The sequence below is a fragment of the Mycena indigotica genome (genome assembly GCF_014461135.1).
Source record: "Mycena indigotica strain 171206Taipei chromosome Unknown Mind.scaff0005, whole genome shotgun sequence".
NCBI classification, from domain to species: Eukaryota; Fungi; Basidiomycota; class Agaricomycetes; order Agaricales; family Mycenaceae; genus Mycena; species Mycena indigotica.
The window spans coordinates 4,309,843-4,335,264 of NW_023503004.1; the positions used below are offsets into that span (position 1 = coordinate 4,309,843).

Here is a 25,422-nt window from a genome sequence, read left to right on the forward strand (position 1 = left end):
AATTCATATACTTTGTACTACATACTACTCGATTGTGTTCTTTAACTTCAGCACTGTTAGCTTGATGATATTTTTGAGATTCTATACAACTTCCAAGCTAGAATCGGGCCTAGCATACTTTCTATCTATACCTGGCATACCCTCCCGCTTCGGCGGAACAAAACTCAGCTCGACATCACTATCCTCTGAGTCAACTCTCGACACGCAGGAGGGTCTGCGCTTTGTACTATCTCTGTTCACGAGATAATTTGATTTTGCGCCAACAAAGACACAACTAGTGGCGTCGGAATGGGTAGATTTGCTGGCTCGTGGTTTTGGTCGACGAACTTGAAGGTTGTGTGTGGGTGAACCCTAAGGAGAATATTCAGTTTGCAAGAACGGCTACCAAGCGTGCACCCACTTTATCGATGAGACTAGGTTGGGAAGACAACGCGACGATATCGGAAACACCACCATGGCATGTAGAGGGCAATTGCACCCCAGGGTCGATGCGCGCATTAATGGACCACATGACCGAAAAGGCCCAGATGCTGCCGACCGACAGAACCCCCGATGGCGGAATTTGCGAGAAATGAGGCAAAGTCACAGTCAAGACGAAGTTGATGACTGTTCTACGGAGCGTCAGTATATCATTATGACTGCAAGAGCGGTTCAGTGGTGCCTACACAATCGTTGCTGGGGCGGCAGTCTGTATTATCAAGACGATGAGCCTGGTCAGCACAGTAGCCGTTGTAGGGTGAACATGCCGACGGAAATAGAAGAGGAAGATGGCGGTTATAAGTGTGAGACTGAGATCGCAAACTAACAGGGATACAGTCAGTAAGCCTGGCGCGTCTTGGATTCGAGGCAGATTTACCAATAACTAGCGGATAAGCGGCAAATACTGCGCATTTAATTAGTTAGCAATGTACGTGGAGAATTTTAGCTTATATACTCACAGAACTTTGTTGCAAGCTCAACTTCGGAGTGGGCGGTGACAATGGCAGGTGTCATAAAAAGTGATGCCTGTTACCGGCTTGTAAGTACTTAAGTGAACTCGAGGAATCCAGTTACCGAGAGCACACTTAGCAGATAAGATGTGAAGGACATGACGCTAATAGTGATCGCAAGGGGCCGGTTTTTGTTCGAAATGATATAGAGTCGATGGATGTAATAAGCCTGCGAAGTGCAAACGATAGTGATAACCTAGTGGACTCAGATGTCAGCGAACAATCGCACATGGGAAGGGCTGTTTTAAGAAGATGCTCACAAGAATAGCCAGCACTCCGAAGAGATGGCGCTCGACGTCGTTGACCATGAGCAAAATACTTGGATCTTGAGCCTCGCCGAAGTGGACGATGACGACTTGCCACACCAAGGCACTAAGTATGGGCACAGTTAAAAGAAATCGACGATGCGCAAAATACCGGGCGGAACTCACAAGTTTAAACTAGACTTGCACCAAATCAAACAGGCCAACCAGGCCACGTAAACGCGAAGGACCAAGGGATCGGCCAGTCGACGACGCCGATGTCGATGTCGAGCCCAATATTTGGCAATCTTGCGTGGAGAGTTAGGATAACGAGGCGCTAGAGCTGCCAGCGGCGAGTACACACTTGACCAGAGACTAGTCCCAGGAGCAGAAGGTCAAGCGTTGTGCCGACGAGCTAGACACAATTGTTAGCAGTTGCAATTTGGACTGGCCCGGATCTAACGCACTCGAGCGCCGACAGTCTGGGGTATCGAGGGAGAGACTATTGAGGTCGACATGTACCCAACGGGAAAAGAGAGCCAATCTCCTCGACAGGAGGGGCCCCAAGCGCGGGTTGTCTCAGACAGGATATAGAATGATTTCTGAGCCAAGCAGTATCAATGTTACCGCGCGCCGGCGAATGGTCTTGCACCATTCTAACATCGCGTTTGTTGGAGTGGAGTCCGAGTCGAAAACTGTGGAAAAAGACAAGAGGAAGAAGAGATGTGAGTCATTGTGACATCAGGATTCACACGTGCAAATTTTCAAATTTATTATATTCTACCTCGAGTACAGCTACGACTACTGGCGGCGGTTGTGTACAAAGTTAGTACATATGTAGACCAGCACAAGTACTTATGATTCAGAGTCATCAGTCACCTAACTGGACCTGGTTCCGATATCCCCTTCCGAGCCACAGGTCCACCCCCAACAGTGCAAGCTAACGAGCTAATGTCGCTGACACCATCGCTTTCAAATATAGAAGGTTCTTCTAGCCTCGTTGGCTGCCCAGTGGACATCGACTCGTTCAAGTCGGATTCCTGACGAAGGTCAGATTCGGTGGGTTGGGCGGAGCGGTTAATGCAAACCGTAGCAGTTCTGCTAGGACGAGCGCCTGATTCTGTCCGGAAACGTATTGTCGAAAAGACGGCACGCGAGTCGCCCACAGCGAGAACATGTGTCGAGTTCAAGACGGAGCGACGGAGCCGTTTGCGAGTGGTACTGCGCGCGTTGAGGGTCCACAGGATGGAAAAGGCCCAAACTTTCCCAGAATCATGAGACTCCCACCAGGGATCTGCGACGTATCGGGCAATACTGCAATGAGGACAAGGATGATGGTGACCAAATTAGTGGAATTGCGTGAGACGGTCGAATAACTCACATGAATGTCCCTGGAGCAGCGGTTTGAAATATAAAGAGGACGAGGGAGCGGACAGTGTTGGCTGTGTCCGGAGAAGCATCGTGGCGGAATCGAAGGAGGTAAAAGGTGGTCGATAAACTAAGGCTTACATCGGCGACTATACCAATGCTTTAATGGAGTAGCAAATGACGATTCCGCGTACCGATTACGATAGGATAAGCTGAGTAGTCTGGAGGGGACAGTATTTGAGTAAGATAGTTGATACAGCAGGGTTGAATGACGAACAAAGATTTACGGCGGTGGTGAGACCCCTGCCCACATAAAGCGCACACTAGAGGCAGTATGAGAGAGATCTCAGGCTGTGGTTGAACAGTTCCTACCGCCGTGATACACAATACGCAGGAAATGAATGCGCTGCTGGCAATGGCGATGACAATCCACCAGTTCTTATTCGACAGATTATAGAGGCGATAGAGGTAGTAACCCTGGCCCGACCATACGGTGGTAAACGCCTTGAGCAAGAGAAGTGAATATCATGCACTACATATGCGCAGCGACGTACGAGAATTCCCAATATGCCCGTCATCACAATCTCTAATGGTGTAGGCGCCTTTGCATTGTCGGTTTCATCGAAATGGAGGACAATTTTCCGCCATGAAAGCGCGCTGACCGGGAATGAGTGTCAAAGCACACTGCTTTCGAGTTAAAGGTGATGACTTGCAAGCTGAACGTCGACGCCAGACACTCCAAGCCAGCCAGCCCACACACACATATAGGCGAAGCGCTCTGGGATCGTTCCGACCGAATGTATTGAAGTAGCTGACAATCTAAACGAATTTTTAGCTCAGCAGCGAAATCGTTATATGGCAGCGTACTTGAGTCATGACGAGACCAAGAAACAGGGAGTCCAAGCAAGTGCCAACTACCTGGTCGACGGTGAGTTAGCCAAATTTAGCACGAGTGTGCTAGCTTGCTACCAGCGGAACGCACCCACGACCCAATTTGATCTTCTACCGACAAGGCCATCTAATGCTAAGTGGTCGCAATGAGAATGAGGAAAGGGCCGCGGCGGGTGTCTCACCGATTCCCGAAGTGTCCTGTGACGAGTCTTAGCACACTCAATGAGCCAGAAATGAGTAACTCGCGTGTACTGTAGGAGTTCAAAGAGGCCATCCAAGTCGCAGGTGAGCGGATGAGTGAGTGAAGGAAAAAATGGTAGGGCAAACCACAGGTGCAAACCTTGGTCGTGGTGGAAAAATGATTAGACGATCGGATGATGGCATCGCCTGATATGGTGTATGTAAGCCCAAACTCCAATTTGGACAATTACCTATGGAGTCGTAGTATGGACATGGGTTTGACTGGAACTTGGTGAAACTGATTCTTCCATCAAGAGGGCAGTCACCAGTGCTTGTACGTAGAAGAGCGTGCGACTTCTTTGGAGATCAGTGGACTTACACACGCTGTACGCCGTAGCGGTTCAAGTACACGGTTGTTCTTCTCGGTTTCTTGCGTGTGGATGTGCACATGCGCTGCATTCCACAAGTTGAGCTCCTTGCGCAGCAGCGCTATTTCCAGCCATCTTCGCGCGCCGTGATGGATGATAGAATCACGTCACATACATCCCGTCCGTCAATACCTGGTCAGAACGCCGATGTAGGCGGTGCATCTTAGCTCCCACCGCTCCCTTTCCTTTCCATTCACGGGCCATGCTGCCCTTGGGACTGCTCCTCCTCTCTGAGGCCTTTCTTGCGGCGGCAGTGGTCCCGCAAACCTTCTTCCCACCCGCCGTTCCTCTCGCTGTGCGTTCACCGGCTTTGAACACATGGCTCGATACGAGGGGTGGAGGGAATCCGATGACAACCTGGCCAAACTTTTGGAACGACCAGCATGTAAGCTATCGCTTTATGCTTTCTAGCCTCTTGCTCAGCGTGCTAGATTGACGGCTGGGCTGGTTACATTCGCGTCAACGGTGTCGCATACCACTGGCTGGGGAGTCCCGTACCCGGAAAAGCTGCGACGTGGGTCTCGACTTCCATAACCCCGACACGCACCATTCTCAACATCATCGCGGGCCCCATGGATCTCAACGTGACGTTTCTGAGTCCTATCGAGGTAAGCTTCCCTGCTTGTCGAATATAGACGTGCTGATGGATCCCCGTTGCAGCCAGCCGACCTTGCCCGACAGTCCTTCCCGTTTAGCTATGTTTATGTCGATGGGGTCTCGACAGACGGGCAAATTTACAATGTGCAGCTCTACGCCGATATCAGCGCGGGTAAGGTGTTGTTCGGGACCGTGCGCTTGATTGCGGACTAACCCGTCCTTAGAATGGGTAACGAATGGCATGGGTACAGCAATCAACTGGCAGACCCAACAAACGTCCAATGCAGTCTATCTGCAAGTGCAGTCGACCTCGCCATCGTCCATATTCCAAGACGTGCCGGAAGATTCGACTGCGTTTCATGCTATCGCTTCAGTCTGTGTTTCCGGTACCCTTTTCCCGTTGTATCGCTGAATACCTTCTAGAATCAGCCTGGCCGACAGACCGTCATTGGCACGGATGTGCATGTTCGGCCCATTCTGGCTACCAACGACACTGCAATCACACTGACCTCTGACTTGACTGATACCTCGTCTGGGCTAGTAAACAACGGTGGCAAGTTCCCCATACTCGCGCATATGGTGGACTTGGGCAACGTGAGCACGATACCGACTGTGGCTTGGGCGGTGGGTGTGTTACGAGATCCAGTGGTGACATACGATAAAGTCGCGAGGCATGGATATTGGTGGTCGAAATATGCGACCATAGGAGATGCGGTATGCCTTCTTTCCTTGCCAGCGTCGTATGCTGAGTTGGAGAGACAGATAAATGCCTTCATAATCGACTTCCCTTCTGCCAAATCTCGGGCCATTGCCCTCGATCAGAAGATTCTCTCTGACGCAGGCGCTGTCTCCACCGAATATGGGGACATCATATCGCTGGGGCTTCGCCAGGCATTGGCCGGGATCGAAATCACTGTCTCAAACAACCTCAATGGGATGGGCGGGTTTAATACGAGTGACGTGTTGGCGTTTATGAAAGATGTGGGGAACACCCAGTATGTCTCCGGACCCTACCTCTCGTTGCTCATTATTCAGTTGTTACCAGGCGGGTTAACCCCACGGAAACCATATATGCGCTGATGCCTGCCCTTGTATACCTCAATTCCAGTCTCATCGGGCTCCTCATTGAGCCGTTACTGCGGTTCCAAAGCTCTCATCTTGTTGGCTACGCCGCCCCAGATTTAGGTAATCCTGCTCGTTTGCCAGCCCTTCTCGATTGACGCTTGTAGGGTCTTCCTATCCAACGGCGCCGGGAAATACCGCGAACACTATGGGAGTTGGGTTAGAGCGTATGTATCTACTCAAAATCGCCGCATTTGCTTTTGATAATGAAATACTCAGATTCCGGCAACATGATAATTCTCGCACTAGCACACGCTCGGGGCAGTGGAGATGGGTCTATACTTGCACGATATGTAGGCTTTCTTTTTTCTTTCCATCGCGTTCTAAGCTCTTGGCAGTATACTCTCTTCCAGTCTTATGCCGCCTTTCTCACGAACCACACCTTTGGTCCCGAGCAGCAATCGGCGGACAGCACTGAGCCTATACTTCATCAAACCAATGGCAATAACACAAACCTTGGAGTCAAGGCCATCGTCGGCCTCCGGGCGATGGCGCAAATCAGCGCAGCAATTGGTGATACAGCATCGCAAAAGAGCTATACGGTATGATTCATCATCTACAACGAACACTAGATGAACTGGAATCAGGACACCGCCCAGCGTCTTACACAAACGTGGACTTCAAGGGCAATGTACTCCGCTGGTTCAACAACCGGACTGGCCTGGGAGTATAACCAGGGAGCTACCTCGGGCCTGATGTATAACCTCTTTGCGGATCGGTTATTGGGTCTTGGCGCTTTTCCAGACTCAGTATACCAGGTCCAGGTATCACAACTGTCAAGTATGTTATGGATTCTTGCTTTCTATACTCACCCTCATAACCTTTGTCTAGACACCGGCCCTTTCGGTGTCCCTCTCAGTAGTGACAGCAACTCTATAACGCGTTCAGGTATGCAACCATTTCCAATCGCATTGTGTCGTCTGAAAATTTGCAAGACTGGACTCTGTTCACTGCCGCGGCTATTTCATCTGTCTCGTCGCCCACGCGCAACACATTAATATCTGGTGTTCGAGCACGAGCATCTCATAACGAGACCAATGGCACATTTGCCAACATTTACAATTACCAAACCGGCGCGGGTGTCGCGCAAGGAGCCTACCCGAACGGATTTGCGACCCCCGCGCAAGGTGCTATGTTATCCGTTCTGTCCCTTAGGTGTGCATATATCGTTCTTTGCAGAGCTCGCCAGACTCATCTCTTTCAGTGTACCCAACAAAACTATCATTGTTCCGTCAGGAATTACTTCCCTTCACAGCAACGCCCGTCCCCAGCAAGGCCAATGTTGGTGCCATTGCCGGCGGTGTTATTGGCGGGATATTCATCCTCACTGTATTTGGCATCGCCCTATTCTTCTTCCTGCGGAGACAGAGACGGCGTCGAGAAGACGAGGGAGGGTGGAATGACAATGCTGAACGAAATACGACCGTGCCGCGGCCATGGCGCCCACCACCGAGTTTGCCCAGTCTTGATGCGACGGGCGGTCGGACAACGCAGGGTTCTACGAATATGTCGGGGAGGTCTCCGGAATCCACGGTCCCCGTTTCGATAGGGCTCCAGAGTAGCATCCCGCCCCAGGGGCGGTCGTTTGTTCCAGGCCAGACAACACCCCTTCCATTTGCCATGTCCCACGAAAAGTCTGCGCAGATCCTCGAGCGCGACCGGCTGCTCAACGAAGAGCCTGCGTCGGACTCGCAATACGCGCATTCACGATCACAGCCATCCATCAGCGGGAGTGGGAGTGGGGTCACGACAAGCGGGTCCGGGACGGAGGAGTTGCGGTCCGAGCTGGCGAATCTCAGGAGAGAGATGGCACAGTTGCGGGCCCAGACCGATGCCCCGCCTATGTATCAGTAGCGCATTGGAGATTGGAGGTGGACATCACATATTAGCATGCATACACTGTTGCTACTCAGTGTCAGTTAGTGGATTTCTGTAATTATAAAATGCTTTTTATAATATGCACATTCTGGGATACTACCAACACCCAGGAATCTTTGCATGGCTCCTCTGTATTATTAGAGATAATCAGAATATTGGGTAGCAGAAGATATAGATCTCAAGCTTCTTTATACTTACTCTAATTTAAGTTTGAGCTTTTGTCAATGAACTGATTTATTCAAGACATGTACAAATATCTCTGTATAGGAAACTTGCCTTATTACCTAGGAGTCCTAGCCCAACTGCCTTAAAGCTGTCTTATCAGACTTGTCTAGTATCTACTGCAGATACAGCAATCCTTAGCATCAGTCTACTTAGTCTACTTGACTTTACTTACACCCAAGTGAAACTACTGCAGGAGGAGAGGAAGAGATTTCTACTATTGCTAATTCTTTGAGTATAATTGCCAAAACACAACTGTTGCTGGAGCCACAAATATCATATGGTCTTTTGTCCACCTTCTCTGGTTAGTTGTCAAGTTCTAGGTTTAGAACATTAGAAGAATTTTTCCATTTTGTACTACTGGTAGCAAGTTTGCAATATCATCCAATAGGGGAGTTCACAGTAGGCGGGCAAAACTCTGGGCAAGATGCTGGGCAAGTTTTTGAATAAATAATATTTTATTTCTTGCCCAAAATCTTTCCCAGGGTGTTCATGGTGGCCCCACCAAAGAAATGAGTGGTTATTAGTATTTTGGGTGTTGGGCAAGCATTTAATATAATTCTTGCCCAAAACCCAAATAAAAAGCTGCACACCGAATTTCGGTGTTCAGGTTGGGCAAGTCTGAAAAACTATATTCATTTAATTTCTTATTTCTTGCCCAACAGCTTGCCCAGCCTAGCGTGAACTCCCCTAATATGCTAGTGCTGGCCATTATTATATTATGATTCATTATCATGCTATATTATTATGAGTATATTATGCCTGGTCACCAGAATAAATAATTATATTATTCTATATTATGTTATATTAATATTATGGCTCCAGCATAATATATATTATAAACTCAGATGTCAGCCTGAAACTCACAAACTTTGAAACCAGCCTATATCTACTTGATACTACTTCTATGTTTGTTCTTGTAGGTCTTCTTGCTCATATTGATAACACTAATTATTACCTGTTGGTAGTGCTGTCTAAATACAGACATGATATGCAATTTTGTGAATTTTACTTATACTGGTATCATATCTTGAGGCTCAGAGTGTATCATATTAGTACTGGTATTGCATCAATATCATATTGTACTCATATCACCATTATATCTATATTGCAGGCAGCCTCTGGAGCCATATTACTGACCCATTTCAATCAATTCAGCGGGCCTGTGATCTGTGACCATTTGGCCGAAATGTTCAATTTGGCCACAGGCTGAATTTCGTGTGACCTAGTACCCAATTAGGAAATTTAGCATGCCGCAGGTGTGGAAAATTTGAAAATCTGCCCGATTGGGACACTTTGGGACCAAAATTTTGGCTGTGACCTGTGACCCACCGAAATATTTCGGCCAAAAAATCTGATGTGACCATGACCAGCCTAATTGAATGAAATGGGTCAGTATATCCACTCAATAATACTGTCAGTTGAGAAAGACTTACATATCTCACTATCACGCACCAGAGTGAGAGGATATTCCACCTAGATAAATAACATTCTCTTTCAACATACTATTAATATTGTAATGTGGCCATAAATTCCAAAAAAAAAAGGGTAATATACTGAAGATTTGTGACTGAAAGGTATCCTCTAAACATAGATTTGGGAAGCCAATATTCTAGAGCATTATATGGTATTGCTACTAAACCATATGCTGAAAACCAAGGTTGAAAATATTGAAAGTTTGTTGTAGCAGGATCATGTATTATAATGTATTATAATAAAATCAATAATATAATATTCCACATTATTGTTATATTATATTATATTATGGATATACTGTATCAATTTATTTAATTCAGCAGTCATGTATCACACTGGTCCTCCAGCACCCAAACATTTCAAAGTATCACAACTTATCATTCAAATACCCAATGTCAGATGACCATCAGAGTGTCAAAAATTTCTGACAGTCTTCTGGACTGCTAAATATGCTGAAATTTCAATTTCAGCACCAATGTCATACAGTTTTTTTATGCCAAATTGAATAAATTGTTGCAGTATTATACTGCTAAGGACCAATTATAATATTCACATATTTGGCATAATAATATCATAATAGGTCAGCACCATTGCCCATTTACCATGTTCGTGGAATCTAATAGTGCCTAGCAGGTCTTGATCATGGTCAAGTAATCAACACTTAGTAAGATACTGAGAGACAAAAAACAAGGAGGAACTGCAAAGGAGTTATATACACAGGCGCAATCATCAATGTAATGGCTACATCAATGTAAAGGCCAAATAATAGGGGAAAAAATGATCAACACTTAGATCTTATATTTCTTGTCATGATATTGAACCATGCTAAATATAAATACTGAACATGATTCAGTTGCTTTAGGGATAATGATGATCTGGGCCTGTATAATGTAAAGGTATGATTTCATTTTCTCAAAACTTGGGGTTGTTAGACAAATTATAATAAAATTCACAGGCAGTGCCAGCAATCTTGTTCAGTTGAACAGGATCATCATTCTTATGTGGAGGTCCAATCACCAACAACAGCACTGGTGACACTTGAGATATTACTAAATAATCTTTAATTTGACACTTACTTCATGGTTGTCATACCGCTGAAAGCAGCACGATATGCCCCAAACTTAACGCTGCAATTTTTTGAATAAACAAAGTTAAGTTGAGGGTTATATCCAATACTCACTATCCTTTCCCAGTTCCCATTGCACCAGTTGCTGAATAATTAATTACTTGAAGGCCATTGTCATCTCGGGTGACCTTGTAGGAGACCTTGCCTGATGCACCAGTCTTTCCACTAAACTTTTGTAAATCGATGTAAAAACTGACAGACAATAATAACTTACGATATAGTGTGGGTGACTGTAGTTCCATGATAATTGGCAATAGCCGTCGTCGGGCATGCTGCAGATCCGCAGGATGATTCCCCATCTCCACGAACATAATCATGAATGGACACCATATCATTGACCGCATCAAGAGTGATCACTGGCGAGCCGGCTGTATCATCAAATAGCTGCATGAGATGAAAAAAATGTGTTGAGGTGCCGGTGGATGCATAGAGGTATTGCTTCCATGCATACGAGAACGATGCGCCGAGGGCAAGCGTGGGGAAGTGAAATTCATCGCGTTGGCGGGGAGACGAAGGGAAACCGGGGTCGAGGTTGACCGTTGGATCAAAAGAGAAAAACATAGAATAACAATCGACAATGGTGCCTTGGGTGCAGCCTTTTGAGAGAACACCTGGCCATGGTAATACACTGTCAGTAGCGTATTTATGAAGATGAAGGCCAGACAGACTGACCCGCGGCTTGCCAAGTCAATCCTTCAATCGTACCAGAGCCCTCGGCGCTACCGTTGTTGATAGACTGGGCTTGAGCGGCAAGGAAAACAGCAGAGGGCAGGAGGACAAGCAACTTGAAATTGTGCATGATATTGTTTGGTGTTGTTCGACTCGGCTGTTAGAGAAGTGACTCGACTGCAACGTGAAGTACGCCTTTGTTTAAAAGCAGTTGCCGGTGAGCTTCGACGATTCAGTATGTCCCGAATTTGTTCCATGGTATTGGGTGCAACACATTGTATGCGTGATAACCGCGTGAGACACGGGCTGGACACGGTCATGGTGTCCTCTTCTAAATATAAGTCATAAACATTGTTACCCCGGGCTGGGCCTAACATTGTTACAAGAGGGTCGAAAGACGATGGGATTGTAGCGGATAAATCCTTCAAAATATTTGGACATCCACTTCTACAGCTACATGAAGTTGTCTTCGGATTTCGGAAGCAAAAACATTGGCTTCAGCTGCCTTTTCTCGCCTTTTCCTTGCCCGTCGTTTCACAGCCTCGCTCCGGGCTGCCGTGTCTTTCGAAGTATCACTGTCTGAATCGTCGAAGCTGAGGAGGGACTCCTCAGGAAAAATTTCGACTTTGAGCGACTCGAGTGCAGGAAGTAGCGCAACGAGGGCGAGCATTCGACGAGCTTCGGCAATGGAGTGGAGGGTCAGCGTCAGGTGATGAACCGGATTGAGGGTTGGCACGACGGCGAGTATTGTCGGATGGTCGTACCAGAAGCCTTCGTCTTCACGAGAGTTCCGAAGGGAAGTTCCCAGTCGCCGCGGCCTCAAACTTCGGGAGCGGGCACGGACAACCGGCGCCTTCAACGGCTCACTTGCATCGCCTGATGGGCCGCTTTCGAGGGTGAGCGAAATATGTTGCACAAGAGTCGCAATGAGTTGTAGATCCGCCGTAAACGGTTCAACAAACTGGTGGCCTGGTCGGCCGGGAAGCGAGTACAATATATTCCGCAGATTAGGTGATGTTATTAGGCTCGGGAGTGGACTGGGCAAGATTGGAGAGGCCTGGCGGTTGAAACAGTCGGTTTCCAGGGTGGTGATTCCCTGATGGCTGAGAGGAGGGAAGAGGTTGACAGGGGGGCTCTTTTCCTGCGTCTGCATTCGGTACAGATACGAGCTGGTGTGCGCTGTGACGATTGTTTTCACGGTTGTATGCCGGGCCAAAAATTGGGTAATATGTGATCCATCGTCGGAGGGGAAGTGCAAGTGGACGGTATGGAGGTTAGGAAGGACTGCATAACCGAGTACGACCGGGATGACGGAGCCACGGAGATCGTTTCGCGAAGGATAAAAACTGATGAAGTCGATGGTGACGGCATCCAATGTTATCAAGGTAAACGCTCGCTGGTCGAAGTGGGGGGTGCAGTCGATAGAGGCCGAGGATAGCGTTGCCAAACGAAAGACGTATTTCTGCTCTCCGTTGTACATCGTTGCCTCCGTCCGCCGGAATATGCTATCGTCATCGACGAATTCATGGTGTCGTTTGCGTTGCTCCTTCGTCAGTGGAGCGGTCGTAGCAGAGAATTGCCCGCCAAAGGAGTGCAAATTCCAAGATAGGATATGTTCTGGCCGACAGGGCCACATCTCTTGGTCGAATAGAACGACCACTGGTGCTGATACTCTTTGTGCGACCAAAGCCAGGATATCGGTAAGGGAATGAAGAAGACCAGCACGGTCATCGATTGGGGCCGTCAAGAGATCACAGTCAAACTTCAAGTCAAGCTTTATAAGACTTTTAGAAGCATTAACTACCGCGTGTAGCAAGTAAAGGTCCCTGCGCAGTGTCGCGAGCACCAATTTGACGGTGATGTGGCGGACAGCGAATGTGCTGAATGACAGGTAAAGGATGCGTAGTTCGTGGGGAGTAGGGTGTAATTCTTCGTCCGTATACAAGGTTGGGCCCAAACCCGACTGCCGCAAAGCAATCCGGATGGCAAGTGAGTGGAACAGCCGACAAACTGTTGCTAGGGAGAGAAGCTCGCTATCCACAAGATCCGCTTGGAGAACGAGGTCCCAAAGCTCGACTGGAAGAATCTCTCGAGGCGAAACCGGTATCCTGCAAGCCCGCCTGCCGCGGACTGCCTCGTACGGAGCCATATGACAGACGAAGGAAAGCGAGATGCGTGACGTAATGCCGGCTTACCATGAGGACACGTCAAATTTGATATTTCCCGACTCGCTCTATGACTTGGTAAAAACACTCATCTTCCATGACGGACAACTCTCTGAGCTGCACTCTGAGTCCGGGTTGCCGAGGGAGACTCTTCCATTAACGCTATCAATGACGAAGATTGAGCGGGTAGCTCCTGGCTTCAAGGTGATAACGTTGCGGTATCGGTACGTATCGAATTTACCTCCTTGTCGCGTTGATTCAACTGCCGCACTTGTCACTAGCACTTGCGCAGCCGCGGCGTACCCATCTCATCTGGTGTGTCAGTGGGTTCCATCTTCTTTTATTATGTACTAGTATTTCACTCAGGCTTTGGATTCCAACGAATGTTCAGGTCATCCGAGTCCATCTTCGCCGTGTAAACTCTACAACAAATTCAATGTATGCGACGGACCTGGCAGATAAAAAATGGCTATTTTGGTGAGATCAGTGCAAATTGCAATCATGACCAGTGTAATAATGCTTCAACACAGTTATGAACTGACCGCTTCCCGCACTTGAACGTTTAAATGTGCTGCCGCATTATGATGTTCCTGATAGGTCTGATTTTGCTTTCCTCTAGGCCAAATTTGCGCGCAGGGCGGTATACTAGTATCACCTCCGCGCGTGCAACAACAGTCCTCTTCCTTTTCTCCCATGAGCTCTTTCAATCCGCACCTTACTCTCGGGACGCCAACCTGCTTCTTCCTCGTAATTCAGCTAATAACCGCTCAGGGGTGTATCAAATCGGTGTATTATGCTCATTCACCCTCTTTGGGATAACATGCACCCAGGCCTACCTCTACTACAGTAGATATCCAAATGATCACGCGTGGCTTAAGTACTTCGTTCGTAACCAGGTTCTTTTGTTTCTCAACTTGACGCGCTGATCTCTTGCTGAGGGTAGGTTGCATTTGTGTGGCAAGTCTGGATCAATAAGTATTCCAAAACCGATGCTCACATATTCTCATAGCATTTGTGAGCTGGGACACGCAGCTTGCGTCGGTGGGAGCCTCTACGAATACACGATCTCCTCTTACGGGCAAGATTTGAATCCCTTCTTGACGCCAATCCCTCAAAGTCTCGGAGGGGCTGTTCTTCTATCGGGGATAATTGGCCCCGCTGGTGCGCGCAACTCCCCTTGTGGCCCACTTGGATGATAACCTCATTCCTAGTCCAGTCATTCTTCTCCTTCCGAATATCAGTCCTGGCGCCGAATGCCCGACCCATTTCCGTAGTCATCTGGCTGCTGGCCCTGGTGCAGCTCGGCATGACAGCGACGTTGTTTGGCCTGGGGCTACACATGCGCTCCCTAGAGAGCTTTGCGGTACAATGGCATGGCATGTTGGACACGGCATGGGTGGTAAGCGTGGGCAACGACATCATCATAACCGTCACACTTGCGACGGTTTTGTATCAGGCAAAAAATCGGATTGCGGAGGGGTAAGCATAGTCAAAAAAAAAAAAAAAGAAAAAAATTACACACTCTGACGCCACACAGCTCGCTAGCCCTGGTCGACCAGCTCATAAAATGGACTGTGGGTGAGTGAACGCCGTCATCGGAGATTGTGCTGCCACTTACATGGACAGAAACGGGTCTTTTGACAAGGTCAGTATTTTTTCGGACGGACTTCTCCCCAATAATTGCATGCAGTTCCTCTGGAATCATACTGCTAGTCTTCGTAAGCCCCAAACCAGTACTCATCGGGACTCGATCTAATCATCGTCATAGTTTTTAGTTATGAAGAACAGCTGTATGTACTCCTCATTCTTGGATTACTAACGTCTTTGACATCTTCCAGTCGTCTGGCTTGCGATGTTTGCTATTGGTGCTCGACGTAAGTCGCAGCAAACTTACAGCCATTGTTTGATGCTGATTTTACTCTTTTCTTTCAGTTTTTGCCAACTCCTTGCTTGCCAGGTATGGACAGCACTTACCAAGTCGGCTCTTATCGAGCAGCATCTAGCCTTAATTCGCGCCGTTCTTCTCGGAAGACACTTGACCGCACGTACACCCAGAATCGGGAGATTCCTCTGCGGACCTCTTCAATTGTGGTGAGCCGCATTACACCTTGCGATGGCCATGCTTGAAATTCGTAGCTTCGAATCCCGACATCCAACAACTTGAATGCGTCGTTCGAGCAAGCACACCGAGGGCTTGAGAATGATGCACAAAACCAGGAGCCGGAGAAGCCCACTCGATTCCCGTCCGACTCAGAGGAATGATACAGACGATGAAGAGCAAAGCCATGTAATTTATAAGTATAAGATAGTTGGGGATTATGATGGTCGTAGGTGTAGGCCTATTAGTGTACGGATATGGAGGTATTATATTCGGTGCTACAAAAGACTGGGTCAATACAGATCAAGGCCGATGGGGTGCAAGACACACCACAACTAAGTTTGTCGCTCTATCCTCCTCGTCTCCGAGTAGAGCAGCAAGAGGATGAGGAACTGGCGCTGTGTCTCATCGGCGACAGTGCGTGCGAGCCGAAGGACGGGGAGCGAGTTGAGGTTCTGACGGATAATGTGTTCGGTTGCGGAAGAGAGGGAGGCGATGAGGGCGCCTGTCGACGAGCTGACCTGCCTGGCACTTAGTACTAAACTGGTGTGTAGGGCAAACCGCCACGCACCGTCCAGCTGCCATCAGAATATTTGACCTTATATTCTTCGCCGGTGCCCCAGCGCCAGTAACGCGAGCTATAAGAGGGCATTTCAGCAATACGAAAAGACAGAGATAATACACACGTGGAGAACGTGGGGCTACGCTTCAGGCTATCGACCGACTTTGTTGTCCCAGCACCGGTCCCAATCCGGAAGGTTTTCGCTTGCCAGTCGATGACTGCCTCTGTTGACGTCGGTTGGTGCTCGAGCACAGTCTGCTGGCGCGAAAACGGCGCTTCTGAAGTGGTTCGCGTGGTGTAGACACGCGCCAGGTATGTGTCGCGTAAGGCGTTCTGGAGGATATGGGCGGAGTCGAAGGTATATTCGTGCATCGGCATCGGAGATGAGAGGGGAGAGGACAAGAGCAAAAAAACGAAAGGCGCTCGCTCTTCACGTTTTGAGTTTTTGCTTTAGACCCAAATGGCTGTATCACTTTTTTTTTAGCTCCGGCGGAAATGAGTCAGTGGCCATGGCACCCACGAGGCAGATAGCAGCAACGTTTTGCCGTTGTTACTTTTCTCCCGAGCGTGGCCCACTCGTGTCCATCCGCGAAGCTGGACGGACGACTGAATGCAGGGGAAAGGGAGAACGTGGAAAAAAGACAAGGTGAATGGGGCTCGGTCCGGGACCGAGGATCTCGGCTACGGCAACGCGACGCGAATTTTTTTCGTCGTCATGTGGAAACCGGGCAACCCCGCGCAGCCCGTCCAATTTATGCCGAAATAGCAGCTTCTTGGCGCAAAAACGCGATGACGTCGGACGAAAACTGGCGACATTGATCCGCCGTGTTTGGACCGAAATTGTAAATCGAGTTCAAATGTTCATTCTGGATGGACACGGTCTACATACATTTTGTGTCGCATGCACCGTACCTTCAGCATTCCGCGCGTTTCGAGCTCCGGAAGCTCCTGTCGGATCGACTTGAGAACATGCTTCACGTCCCAGGGGCCAGGGCTGGGTTCGCATGGAGGCAATGTCGATATGGGCAGCGACTGGCCCGACCATCTCCGCGGCATGGAGCAGCACTGTTTGGAAGTCCGAATCGTAGAGCAGCTGGGCGATGGGTTGTGCGATCTTGTACAATTGCAACTCAATCGCGACGATACGGAGGGGACAGGTCGGGAATGCTGTCGAGATGAGGGGTACTGCAGTGAGCCGGATGGGGTTGTATTCGTCTCCGAATCGCACAGGACGCAACGCCATTCGCAGTATATTGAGCGATGTAAGGGCGTGGAGATCGAGAAATGTTGTCGTCCCTGTGGTGTGTTAGTAGAAAGCTACTTTCCTCAACTGAGCTTACCTGTGTAGAGAGACAAGTCCATCCTAAGCTCCCTTAGATTAGTCGCCCTTTCAAGAATTTGCTGCACTTCTGCTTCAATGCCGCGGGAAACACAAATATCGAGGGTTTGCGTCCATGTAAAGTCTAGCATTGGCTTGAGAGTTTGGAACATGAGAGTACCAGGGATGCACAGCGTGAAAGATCGCGCTCTGCGTTGAGTTACTCTACTCTCCACAGTTCTGATTGGCGAAACGTTGTGACCGTCGTTGCAAATCTCTAGATTCTCAAGTTCCAGAAATTGCAGCTCCGGCGGGAGCCCGTGGCCGATGACAGTCCGTACATCCTGCATTGTAAGAAACACCACGCGCCAGAGACTAATCGTTTGGATCGTAGGCCGCGCGAGCAGACTTTCTATGACGGAAATTATGGGGGGTGAAGTACATAAACAGCGGCGAAGGGAGAGGCGCTGTATATTAGTCAGCATGGGCAGCAGCAGTTCCACAGAGTCAAACGAGAATATTGTCTCGCCGCTAAGGCACAGGTGCAGCACTGCCGCTGGGAGATGTGCCGAGGACGAGAATACAGCAAGCAGACGGTCAACAGGGCATTCCATGTGCTCTTCGTCAGAGTCCGCCTCCATATGACTCTCGTTCAGCATAAGCGTCTGGAAAAGAAGTCGTTGGCTGGTCGGGCGGAAAGAACGGGCGACAAGTGAGCAAGCAGGAAGGATTTCTGGAGTCACAAGTTGCAGAATCTCATCGATGAGTTCTTGAGGAAGCCGGGAAATTGAGCTTGAGCAACTATGAGAAAGTCTATAATCGCATAATCCGCCTACTAGACCATCCGCAAGCCACTTTGCGATGACCGTGGTGGGAGTGATGGAGAGAAGTCGATGGCAGCGTGCGAACATGACTAATCACAAGTGGCAATCAGACCAAAAGTGACGGCGTCACAATACCCTTTTGCTCTTTCCCCTCTTCCCCTCATCTGCACACCGGCCGGATTTTTCTAAACCTTGCTTCGACACACTAATGGCACGTGAAACAGACGCGCCCAGGGTCAAAAACGCGTCTCCACTTGGGATTCGTGACGCGACTCCGAGTCGTCAACCACTGGCAGAGGCCTGCCTGAACTTGAATGCCCTCCCTCCTGAGCTGAAGTTGCTCATTTGTACGTGCCACATACATCATGATTCCCGACGTTATTATCTACTACTGCCTACAGACTCGTATCTCGATCCCGTTCATCTGGCCACCGTTGCGCGTGTATCGCTCTTCTGGCGCGCGGTGGTCTTGGCCGATCGACGATGGGACTCATGGGTAGCGGCACGTCATCAGTTTCTCTGTAGTCGCCAAGAACTGCCTAACACGCTTCTGCTGCAGATGCTCAAGGACACTTCCTCCGGCAAATCGCTGATGGACACGCTCTATTCCTATCAAATGGACCTTTCGCCCAGGCATGTGTGGATCGTTCTTCTCCGCGGTCTTTAGTGCTGATGGATGGCAAACCAGAATAATCGTCTCGCTGTGCTTCAACATCCAGTGCTCGTCTTGCGGCAAGGACACGGACCAACTGTTCCTCCCGCTTCTCCAAGTGCGTTTACTAGTATATAAGCCCATGACGACAGGCACTGATAGAACCTTCAGCGCGTGTGTACATTGTGTCAGGTTAAAGAAGTGTATTCAGTCGCTGCTCTTTCTTCTGCTCTTTCGGCTTACGATGTGCGACCAAAGGAGGCTAAGGATGCGGGCCTCGTTGTTCTGTGAGTTGTTCATCTTATGTCCCTGTGCGTGTCACCACAATCTCTACTAGAGACATGTCTGAGAAATCTCTGTCGACCAATGCTTCCAAACTTGTCAGTGTCACTGCCGTCAAGAAAATGTGGGTTCCGAATCTACTACTAGTACATTTCCTGCTTACAATAATCTAACTTAGTGCTCTGGCAAAACACGCAAACGAAGCCGCTTTGGAGGTTCACTTGAACAATCGCAAGGACCGCTTACTCACCATGCATAACACCCGCTCCTCTACTTCTGCTCAAACGACAAACCAGCCCCCACGCAAAAAGATCCGTCTTCTCCTTCAAAGGCCTGCCGCGCTCCGAGACCTGCACACCCCGCTCGACTATACGCAAGCTTGCATTGTTTCGACCAACTACCTTGAACTGAGCACTGAATTTGCGCTCGACCTCTTCCCCGCCGCCCACGCCAACTCAAGCTATACCTACACCCAAGTCGTCGCCAAGGAACTCAAGTCGTGTCGCATCTGCCGCATTGCGGATTGTCTTCGCAATGGACTAGGGCTCGAAATTGCGACGCTGACTGACTTGCGCGGCATGGAGAAGATGGTACCGGCCGATCTCGCACGGCACCAGGAGGTTGTGCACTACGGACGCCGCGCCGCGCGCTGCCAGGGTCTCGGCGAGGACGAGGAGACGTGTCCAGCGTGTTCGAATCGTTTTGCCTTGGAAGTTGAGCAGGACTTGAAAGAACTGGAGGAGGAGGAGGAGCACTGATAAGAATAGTGTTGCGGCCATGACAACGGACTATGAAACATGTATACTACTTGTAAAGCTTTAGGGATTGCTGTGCTTATCACCGAGCCCCGAGTCACTGGAATTTCTGTTTTTCTTATTTTTCCAAAAAACAAAAAACAAGAGGACGACCTGGCATACAAGATGGCCGCGTGCTCTTTAGATCCCGTGCCAGGTCGTGCTGTCCACAATTATATCATGCCGGAATATATGTGGAATATGTTCAAATAAATAGGATGATAATACTTACTACCTGCATATTCATTAGGTAAATATTCCTTGGGTAAATGTATGATAGTTTACCAACTCATGCCCCATTTTCAGATGAAAGTCCTCCATAATCATGATGTTGTTCTGGACAGATGACCAGCACAGTGCCTTGGAATCATATCCAAGTCCTGATTGAGATTAGATTATACTACATAGTAGACAATCATTCAAAATATAGCAGAGTCAGCACAACAGGAGTTCCCTCTGCGTCTTCAGGCGCTTTTGGTACGAGGCTGACCACGGTCGGACTGTACCTTGCCAATGCACAAGGGGTCCCGTACTCCGAGCCGTCGCCTGCACTGCGGGCATGCACAGGCACCACGCGTGGCCCGCGCATCCACGACAGCCCAGCTCCGGGGTGGACGACTGTGTCCACTAGCTGCCCCCGCGCGAGCGCGTACCCCGCAAAAGACGTGTCCGTGTCGAGCACAGATGCGCGCCACGCGGCGGTCGGCGCGTCGAGCCGGATCGGGCCATTCCCGCCGCCCGGGCCGAAGACGTACGTAAAGCTCCACGGCAGTGCGATCTTCTCCGCAAGCGCGCGGGCGTGCGGTCCACGCGCGGCGTGATAGGCGGCGAGCATCTCCGCGGTGGGGTTTGCGTGGCGCGCGTGCGTATCAACACGGAGGCGATAGCGGCCCGCGTGCAGCGGGTCGGGCAGGCCGGACACGAATAGGTTAGCTAGCCACGGCGTGGCAATCGTGTGGCTGTACGCCGGGAGGATGTAGACAGAGCCGAGGAGCTCGGAGAGCGGCGTGGCCCAGTCGTGCACGGATCGCCAGACAAATGCGCGGAATGGGTAGATCTCGAGCGTAAGCGACTCTTCCAGGGAGAGGAACTTGGATGTCCCGCTCGCAATGGCGATATATTCGCCGAAGATACAGTAGTCTGCCTAAATAGTGTCAAACGAAAGGATCAACTTGGGAAACAACACCCACGAGGTCATTTGCGGGACGGCGCAGCATGGCGAATCGTGCGCGCCGGATGTCTACCACTGCCAGCTCGTAATAGTCGCGTGATCCGGTGCGGAACACACAATACTGTGTCGGCGTCAGCATGAGTGTATGCTGTGTTTGGACCGCAACAGGCAGCGTTGCGACCAGCGTTTCTTCGACAAGCCGCGTGGTCTGTGAGTACTGCCAGGCCTTTATCTCCCTGTCGTGTACTGAATCAAACACAAGAAGAAAACGTGACCTGGACTCTTACGTGTACGCGCCGTCAAGCCCCGCTCTATTCGCAGCCACCATAATTGCCACGCCGCCCTCGGCCGACACGTCCACCGAGAACGGCAGGTCGCCGGCGCGCTCGGCCGATTGCCAGACACACTTGCCCGACGCGAGGTCGACGAGTTGCATCACGTCGAGCATGTGCGTGCGGAACACGAGGAAGCGCCCGCCCGGGACGAGCTCGACCGGCGTGTATCCATTCCCGGTGGGCACAATCGCCGGCACGGACAGCGTGACAGCACGCGTTGTGCTTGGCGTGGCCCCCGACTCGGACCGTCCGGGGCGCAAGATAGGGGCAGGCAGCCAGCTGTGCGGCCCGATTACCGCGTGGCGGACCATCGCTACCAGCTGTCGAGTAGACAGTGCGGACAGCGGGGGCTTGTGCGGCGCAACGTCGACCAGCCCGCGGAGCGCCAGGTCACGCACCAGCACGACCCAGAGCGACTTCTCCTTCGCCAGCCGCCGGACGTCCCGGGAAACCTGGAGTAGAGTCAATCCCAAGTTGATGTTCACATGTGGAGGGTTTTGTACCAGCATAAGCCGGCGCAGCACAGTGTAGACGTCGCACCACGCGAATATCTCGCGGACGATGTCCACGGGCAGGTCGTCGAGGTGCATGGTGGTGGTCGGTGTCCAAGATGGGCGGCATCACGTGGGCGATTCAAGCCACGTCACCGGCCGACACGGGAATTGTCGGCGACATCAGTCAACCGAGGAGTTTGCTCTGTGTGAAAACTTGCAGCCTTGAGAGGGAGACTTTCAGCTTGGAGACAGCTAGTGTTGACTGCACTGAAGCTACCTCGAGATCTAGACCGGGGATACTCATGCTAAGTTATAGGGCTGAGAAATAAGTATACATACTTACTTACTAGTATGTCAGTGTACCAATTGCTATAAGCCTAAGTATAACCAGTACGACGCTTCAGAATAATTTATCATAAGCATATATTGTGCTATTGTCACTTGTACCACTTATATTGTGTGGATCAATCTGTTATAAGAGGAATGATTCCATTCTACTACTCCAAGGTAAATGTACACAATGACCTAATACGCAAGAGACGAGAATAACAATACGAGTACGATACGATAGCAAGCAAGATCTGTATTTTTTTCATGTCCTTAACCCCCGCCTAATCATCCGCCATGCCCGTGGGCACATACTCCTTCTCGCTGAACTGCGGCTTCACTTTGTTCGGAACGAACACGGGCAGCGGGTGCGCCTCGGTGTTGAACACAATGCGGTCCAGGTCAAGCACCGCCTCGTCCGCGAACGTGAGGAATAGGTACTTGAGCGTCTCGCTCAGGAAGAACGTCTCCTGCTTGTTGTCGTACGTCACGTTGATGTCGTCGACGTCCATCACCGTCGCGTACCCGCCCTCGGGAAGCTTGCAGTACCGCTCGATCGCGCTGAACAGTTTCCAGGCGGTGGCGCGGTAGCGCTCGACGCCTGTCAGTCGGTAGGCGAGGAAAATCGACTCGCTGATTTCGGGCCGAAGCATGTACCGCGCGTCATACGGCGGGTTTTGGTATTGGCTGGGGATGATGAGGGAGAAAAAGAAAGTGTGGTAAATGCACATACTGGGCCCCGTTGATATACCAGTCGCGTTCAGGGAATTCCTTTGGGCCAGGCTGCTCTTTGGTACGGAAGGTTACGCCTTCCGGAGAAAGTCCGCTACGAGTAGGGTAAGCCGGATATTTAACGCCATAAAATACGCTCACGTAGCGGTATTAAGTGTGTCCATGCATCCATCCAGGATATCTACACCCGCATGCCAGTCTGCTTGGCCAGTTGGTGTCAACTCAGTCATTAGCGGTGGGCGAGAGACAGGTTTAGCTGCAAAACGTGAGGCAAAATCAAGAGAAAGAGCAAAAGGTACATACTTGGATCAACCCTATGGACTTTTGTGGCCCCCAGCATCAATGACCCAGCAAGGAAACAGGCGAGATGCTCCTGCTTGGGCTGTGGAGTCCATGCATCAGGCCTGAAGGTTTCAGCAAAAGTAGCGGTACTAGTAAAAACATACGCTTTCCAGTCGCTGCTGCCGCCAGAGGGTTTAAGCTCCGCGATATAAGTTAGCTTTTTTGCTGGCGTCGTCTTGAGGAGGTACTTGCGGATGCCTGCCATCGCATCGGCGTACATGGTGCGCAAAACGGGTTCAGTTTGAGACTGAGGCTAAATGAGCGTGAAGACTACATCATTGAGGACAGACCGTTTGCAAATATTGTTTCCTGGTAAACAGTTTATAAGAGCATGCAGTGGATGAGGGGGCTTACAGCAGGTATTCGTAGTATGAGTCGGCATTACTGCCCATACGAATCGTCGTCTGAGAGAACGACCCGTCGTACATACTTTAAAAGTGGTTATTACGGTTTACTCATAAACGGCGACATACCTCACGCCATACGGCACCAATGCGCTCGGGAGCCTTGCTTTGGCCAAAAGTTTCATGACCTTCTCCACCGGCCTCCAGAACTCTTCACGGCCACTCGCTTCCGCGAGGTACCTGAACTCCAGTTGCAGTGTTGCGACTTCGCTGACACTGAGTGCTGACCCGCCTCCACTCTTTCCTCCCAGGTTGACGGTCGAGTATGGCATGCCAGAGGAGGTGTCGAACACGGACAAGAACCGTTCGCCCAGGTCGGTCGCATGCGTGAGGTACATATTGTCTCCGCTGAGATGATACGCCGACAGCAGCCCGCCCAGAACACGTATAGTTGTCTCGAATGTGCTGAATTGACCTTGACGGTCAAATGTCAGGTGTTCCTTGACCCATTTTTTCGCCTGTGCGTACTCGGGCTTGAGGTCCATAAGCAGCATGGTGTCAATTGCGTCAACGATTGTGTAGCCAATTCCGCCTCCTCCACCGAGATTGTATCCGCTGTGGGTCATCGGGTGGTATTCGTCGTATCCAAAGGCGTCGGTCGCATAGGCTGACCAGGCGTACTGTTGGTGGAGGTTAGCAAAAGTACGCGATTTTTCTTGAGATGACACACACCTGGAATGCCCTTACTACCGCGTCGCGTTTCCGTATGTCGGCCTGAAGCAGTGTTCTCTCTACGGCAGCCGCGTCTCCGCCCACACCTCCACTTGTCCCCTTACCAGGCGGTGGCCGTTTAGGCGGAGGATATGGCCTCTTCTGTCCCATGCCTTGCTCGTGGTGTTGCTCGTGTGCGGCGTGACCGTCGTTGCCCATCGGTCTGTAGTCCAAGTCAAACCACTCTCCATCCGTCCCCGAGAAGCTGAAGGTTTGCGAGACATACTAGCACGCGGGCTCGTCAACGGGAACCGGTAATTCGAATGGCAGACGTACGAGATGTATGACCAGCGCAGAGCCGGCCAGCAGCGCTAGGATCTGGATACTCCGCTTGCGCATTGCTGGGGCCGCGGTGGCTGTTAGCACGCGAGGGAGAGAAAGAGATGAGATGATTCACCGAATGGCCACGTGTGACCAAATGGGGAGACCGGCCTCCGCCGTTGTTTAGCAACGGTTTTGGCCTTGGTTTTACTTAGCGCAAATGCGAGCCCAAGTTAAGCCTGGGTGGAGGATGTGGATATGGAGAACGAGCAAAAATCTAGACTGTCGTCTGGATTGGCAGCCAACACCTATTTGTTGAGTTGTTCGAACTTCTCAGGATTTCAATCAACTTTTAGTGCATCATTGCGTTTTGTCCTCTCCCCACTTCAACTAGTACTTGCCCTTCTGGCCGATGCGTCTGCCGGTTGAACGGATGGGATTTTCAGCGTCATGTCAATCAGCGGCGGAGATTTAAGACCTTGCGGATGGTTTTACAACGACTCCTTTTAGGCTTTCCAAGTCAGACACCTCTTCACACATCCCAAGATGCCCTCACCGGCAGACAAAGCTTTTGGGCCTTGGGTATGTTTCCCCCCGCATCACGCGCTTCTCTCAATCATCTATCCTCTCTAGTTCGTCTGCACTGCCGGCGAACTCCTGCTCCTAGGTGTCCTCGCCACGCAGGTATGTGTCGCTCGTCACACGCCATCGATATCGACACAGACTTATACGCTTGAAGATCACCCACTACTTCCATTGTTC

At 50.2% G+C, this 25,422-nt stretch overlaps 9 protein-coding genes across 9 annotated transcripts; 3 read left to right on the forward strand and 6 right to left on the reverse strand.

Annotated features, from left to right (window-relative positions):
- Window positions 1-164: 164 nt before the first annotated feature.
- MIND_00638600 (uncharacterized protein) lies at window positions 165-3,617 on the reverse strand (the record flags this gene model as incomplete). Its single annotated transcript, XM_037363122.1, has 21 exons — window positions 165-178; window positions 228-351; window positions 401-611; window positions 666-801; window positions 857-883; window positions 939-1,005; window positions 1,054-1,185; window positions 1,250-1,361; window positions 1,421-1,539; window positions 1,596-1,646; window positions 1,699-1,833; window positions 2,116-2,271; window positions 2,320-2,545; window positions 2,613-2,748; window positions 2,794-2,820; window positions 2,877-2,922; window positions 2,972-3,103; window positions 3,154-3,256; window positions 3,309-3,418; window positions 3,467-3,517; window positions 3,582-3,617. 21 exons carry the CDS (start codon window positions 3,615-3,617, stop codon window positions 165-167), a joined length of 2,151 nt encoding a protein of 716 aa, XP_037221043.1.
- Window positions 3,618-4,300: 683 nt separating this feature from the next.
- MIND_00638700 (uncharacterized protein) lies at window positions 4,301-7,671 on the forward strand (the record flags this gene model as incomplete). The annotated part of the gene is made up of 14 exons (XM_037363123.1): window positions 4,301-4,483; window positions 4,530-4,706; window positions 4,759-4,867; window positions 4,920-5,068; window positions 5,119-5,409; window positions 5,458-5,690; window positions 5,741-5,880; window positions 5,925-5,984; window positions 6,037-6,110; window positions 6,156-6,359; window positions 6,405-6,597; window positions 6,649-6,705; window positions 6,753-6,974; window positions 7,022-7,671. The coding sequence occupies 14 exons, from the start codon at window positions 4,301-4,303 to the stop codon at window positions 7,669-7,671; spliced, it is 2,742 nt and encodes a 913-aa protein (XP_037221044.1).
- Window positions 7,672-10,390: 2,719 nt separating this feature from the next.
- On the reverse strand, window positions 10,391-11,318 carry MIND_00638800 (uncharacterized protein; the record flags this gene model as incomplete). Its single annotated transcript, XM_037363124.1, has 5 exons — window positions 10,391-10,421; window positions 10,470-10,520; window positions 10,574-10,684; window positions 10,734-11,147; window positions 11,188-11,318. The coding sequence occupies 5 exons, from the start codon at window positions 11,316-11,318 to the stop codon at window positions 10,391-10,393; spliced, it is 738 nt and encodes a 245-aa protein (XP_037221045.1).
- Window positions 11,319-13,919: 2,601 nt separating this feature from the next.
- Window positions 13,920-15,615, forward strand: MIND_00638900 (uncharacterized protein; the record flags this gene model as incomplete). Its single annotated transcript, XM_037363125.1, has 9 exons — window positions 13,920-13,921; window positions 13,973-14,237; window positions 14,292-14,314; window positions 14,363-14,514; window positions 14,565-14,832; window positions 14,891-14,931; window positions 14,980-15,002; window positions 15,044-15,071; window positions 15,122-15,615. Coding segments are annotated over 9 exons (912 nt in total). The 3' UTR covers window positions 15,232-15,615.
- Window positions 15,616-15,786: 171 nt separating this feature from the next.
- Window positions 15,787-16,391, reverse strand: MIND_00639000 (uncharacterized protein; the record flags this gene model as incomplete). Its single annotated transcript, XM_037363126.1, has 3 exons — window positions 15,787-15,972; window positions 16,023-16,089; window positions 16,138-16,391. 3 exons carry the CDS (start codon window positions 16,389-16,391, stop codon window positions 15,787-15,789), a joined length of 507 nt encoding a protein of 168 aa, XP_037221047.1.
- Window positions 16,392-16,866: 475 nt separating this feature from the next.
- Window positions 16,867-17,990, reverse strand: MIND_00639100 (uncharacterized protein; the record flags this gene model as incomplete). The annotated part of the gene is made up of 2 exons (XM_037363127.1): window positions 16,867-17,309; window positions 17,354-17,990. The coding sequence occupies 2 exons, from the start codon at window positions 17,988-17,990 to the stop codon at window positions 16,867-16,869; spliced, it is 1,080 nt and encodes a 359-aa protein (XP_037221048.1).
- A 373-nt stretch (window positions 17,991-18,363) lies between these two features.
- Window positions 18,364-19,847, forward strand: MIND_00639200 (uncharacterized protein; the record flags this gene model as incomplete). Its single annotated transcript, XM_037363128.1, has 7 exons — window positions 18,364-18,502; window positions 18,557-18,657; window positions 18,715-18,788; window positions 18,844-18,925; window positions 18,979-19,094; window positions 19,145-19,213; window positions 19,268-19,847. The coding sequence occupies 7 exons, from the start codon at window positions 18,364-18,366 to the stop codon at window positions 19,845-19,847; spliced, it is 1,161 nt and encodes a 386-aa protein (XP_037221049.1).
- A 451-nt stretch (window positions 19,848-20,298) lies between these two features.
- Window positions 20,299-21,979, reverse strand: MIND_00639300 (F-box domain-containing protein; the record flags this gene model as incomplete). The annotated part of the gene is made up of 4 exons (XM_037363129.1): window positions 20,299-21,027; window positions 21,074-21,290; window positions 21,342-21,841; window positions 21,893-21,979. The coding sequence occupies 4 exons, from the start codon at window positions 21,977-21,979 to the stop codon at window positions 20,299-20,301; spliced, it is 1,533 nt and encodes a 510-aa protein (XP_037221050.1).
- Window positions 21,980-22,494: 515 nt separating this feature from the next.
- MIND_00639400 (alpha-1,2-Mannosidase) lies at window positions 22,495-24,738 on the reverse strand (the record flags this gene model as incomplete). Its single annotated transcript, XM_037363130.1, has 10 exons — window positions 22,495-22,897; window positions 22,944-23,036; window positions 23,084-23,198; window positions 23,246-23,346; window positions 23,389-23,531; window positions 23,575-23,593; window positions 23,639-23,713; window positions 23,758-24,308; window positions 24,361-24,624; window positions 24,676-24,738. 10 exons carry the CDS (start codon window positions 24,736-24,738, stop codon window positions 22,495-22,497), a joined length of 1,827 nt encoding a protein of 608 aa, XP_037221051.1.
- Window positions 24,739-25,422: the final 684 nt, after the last annotated feature.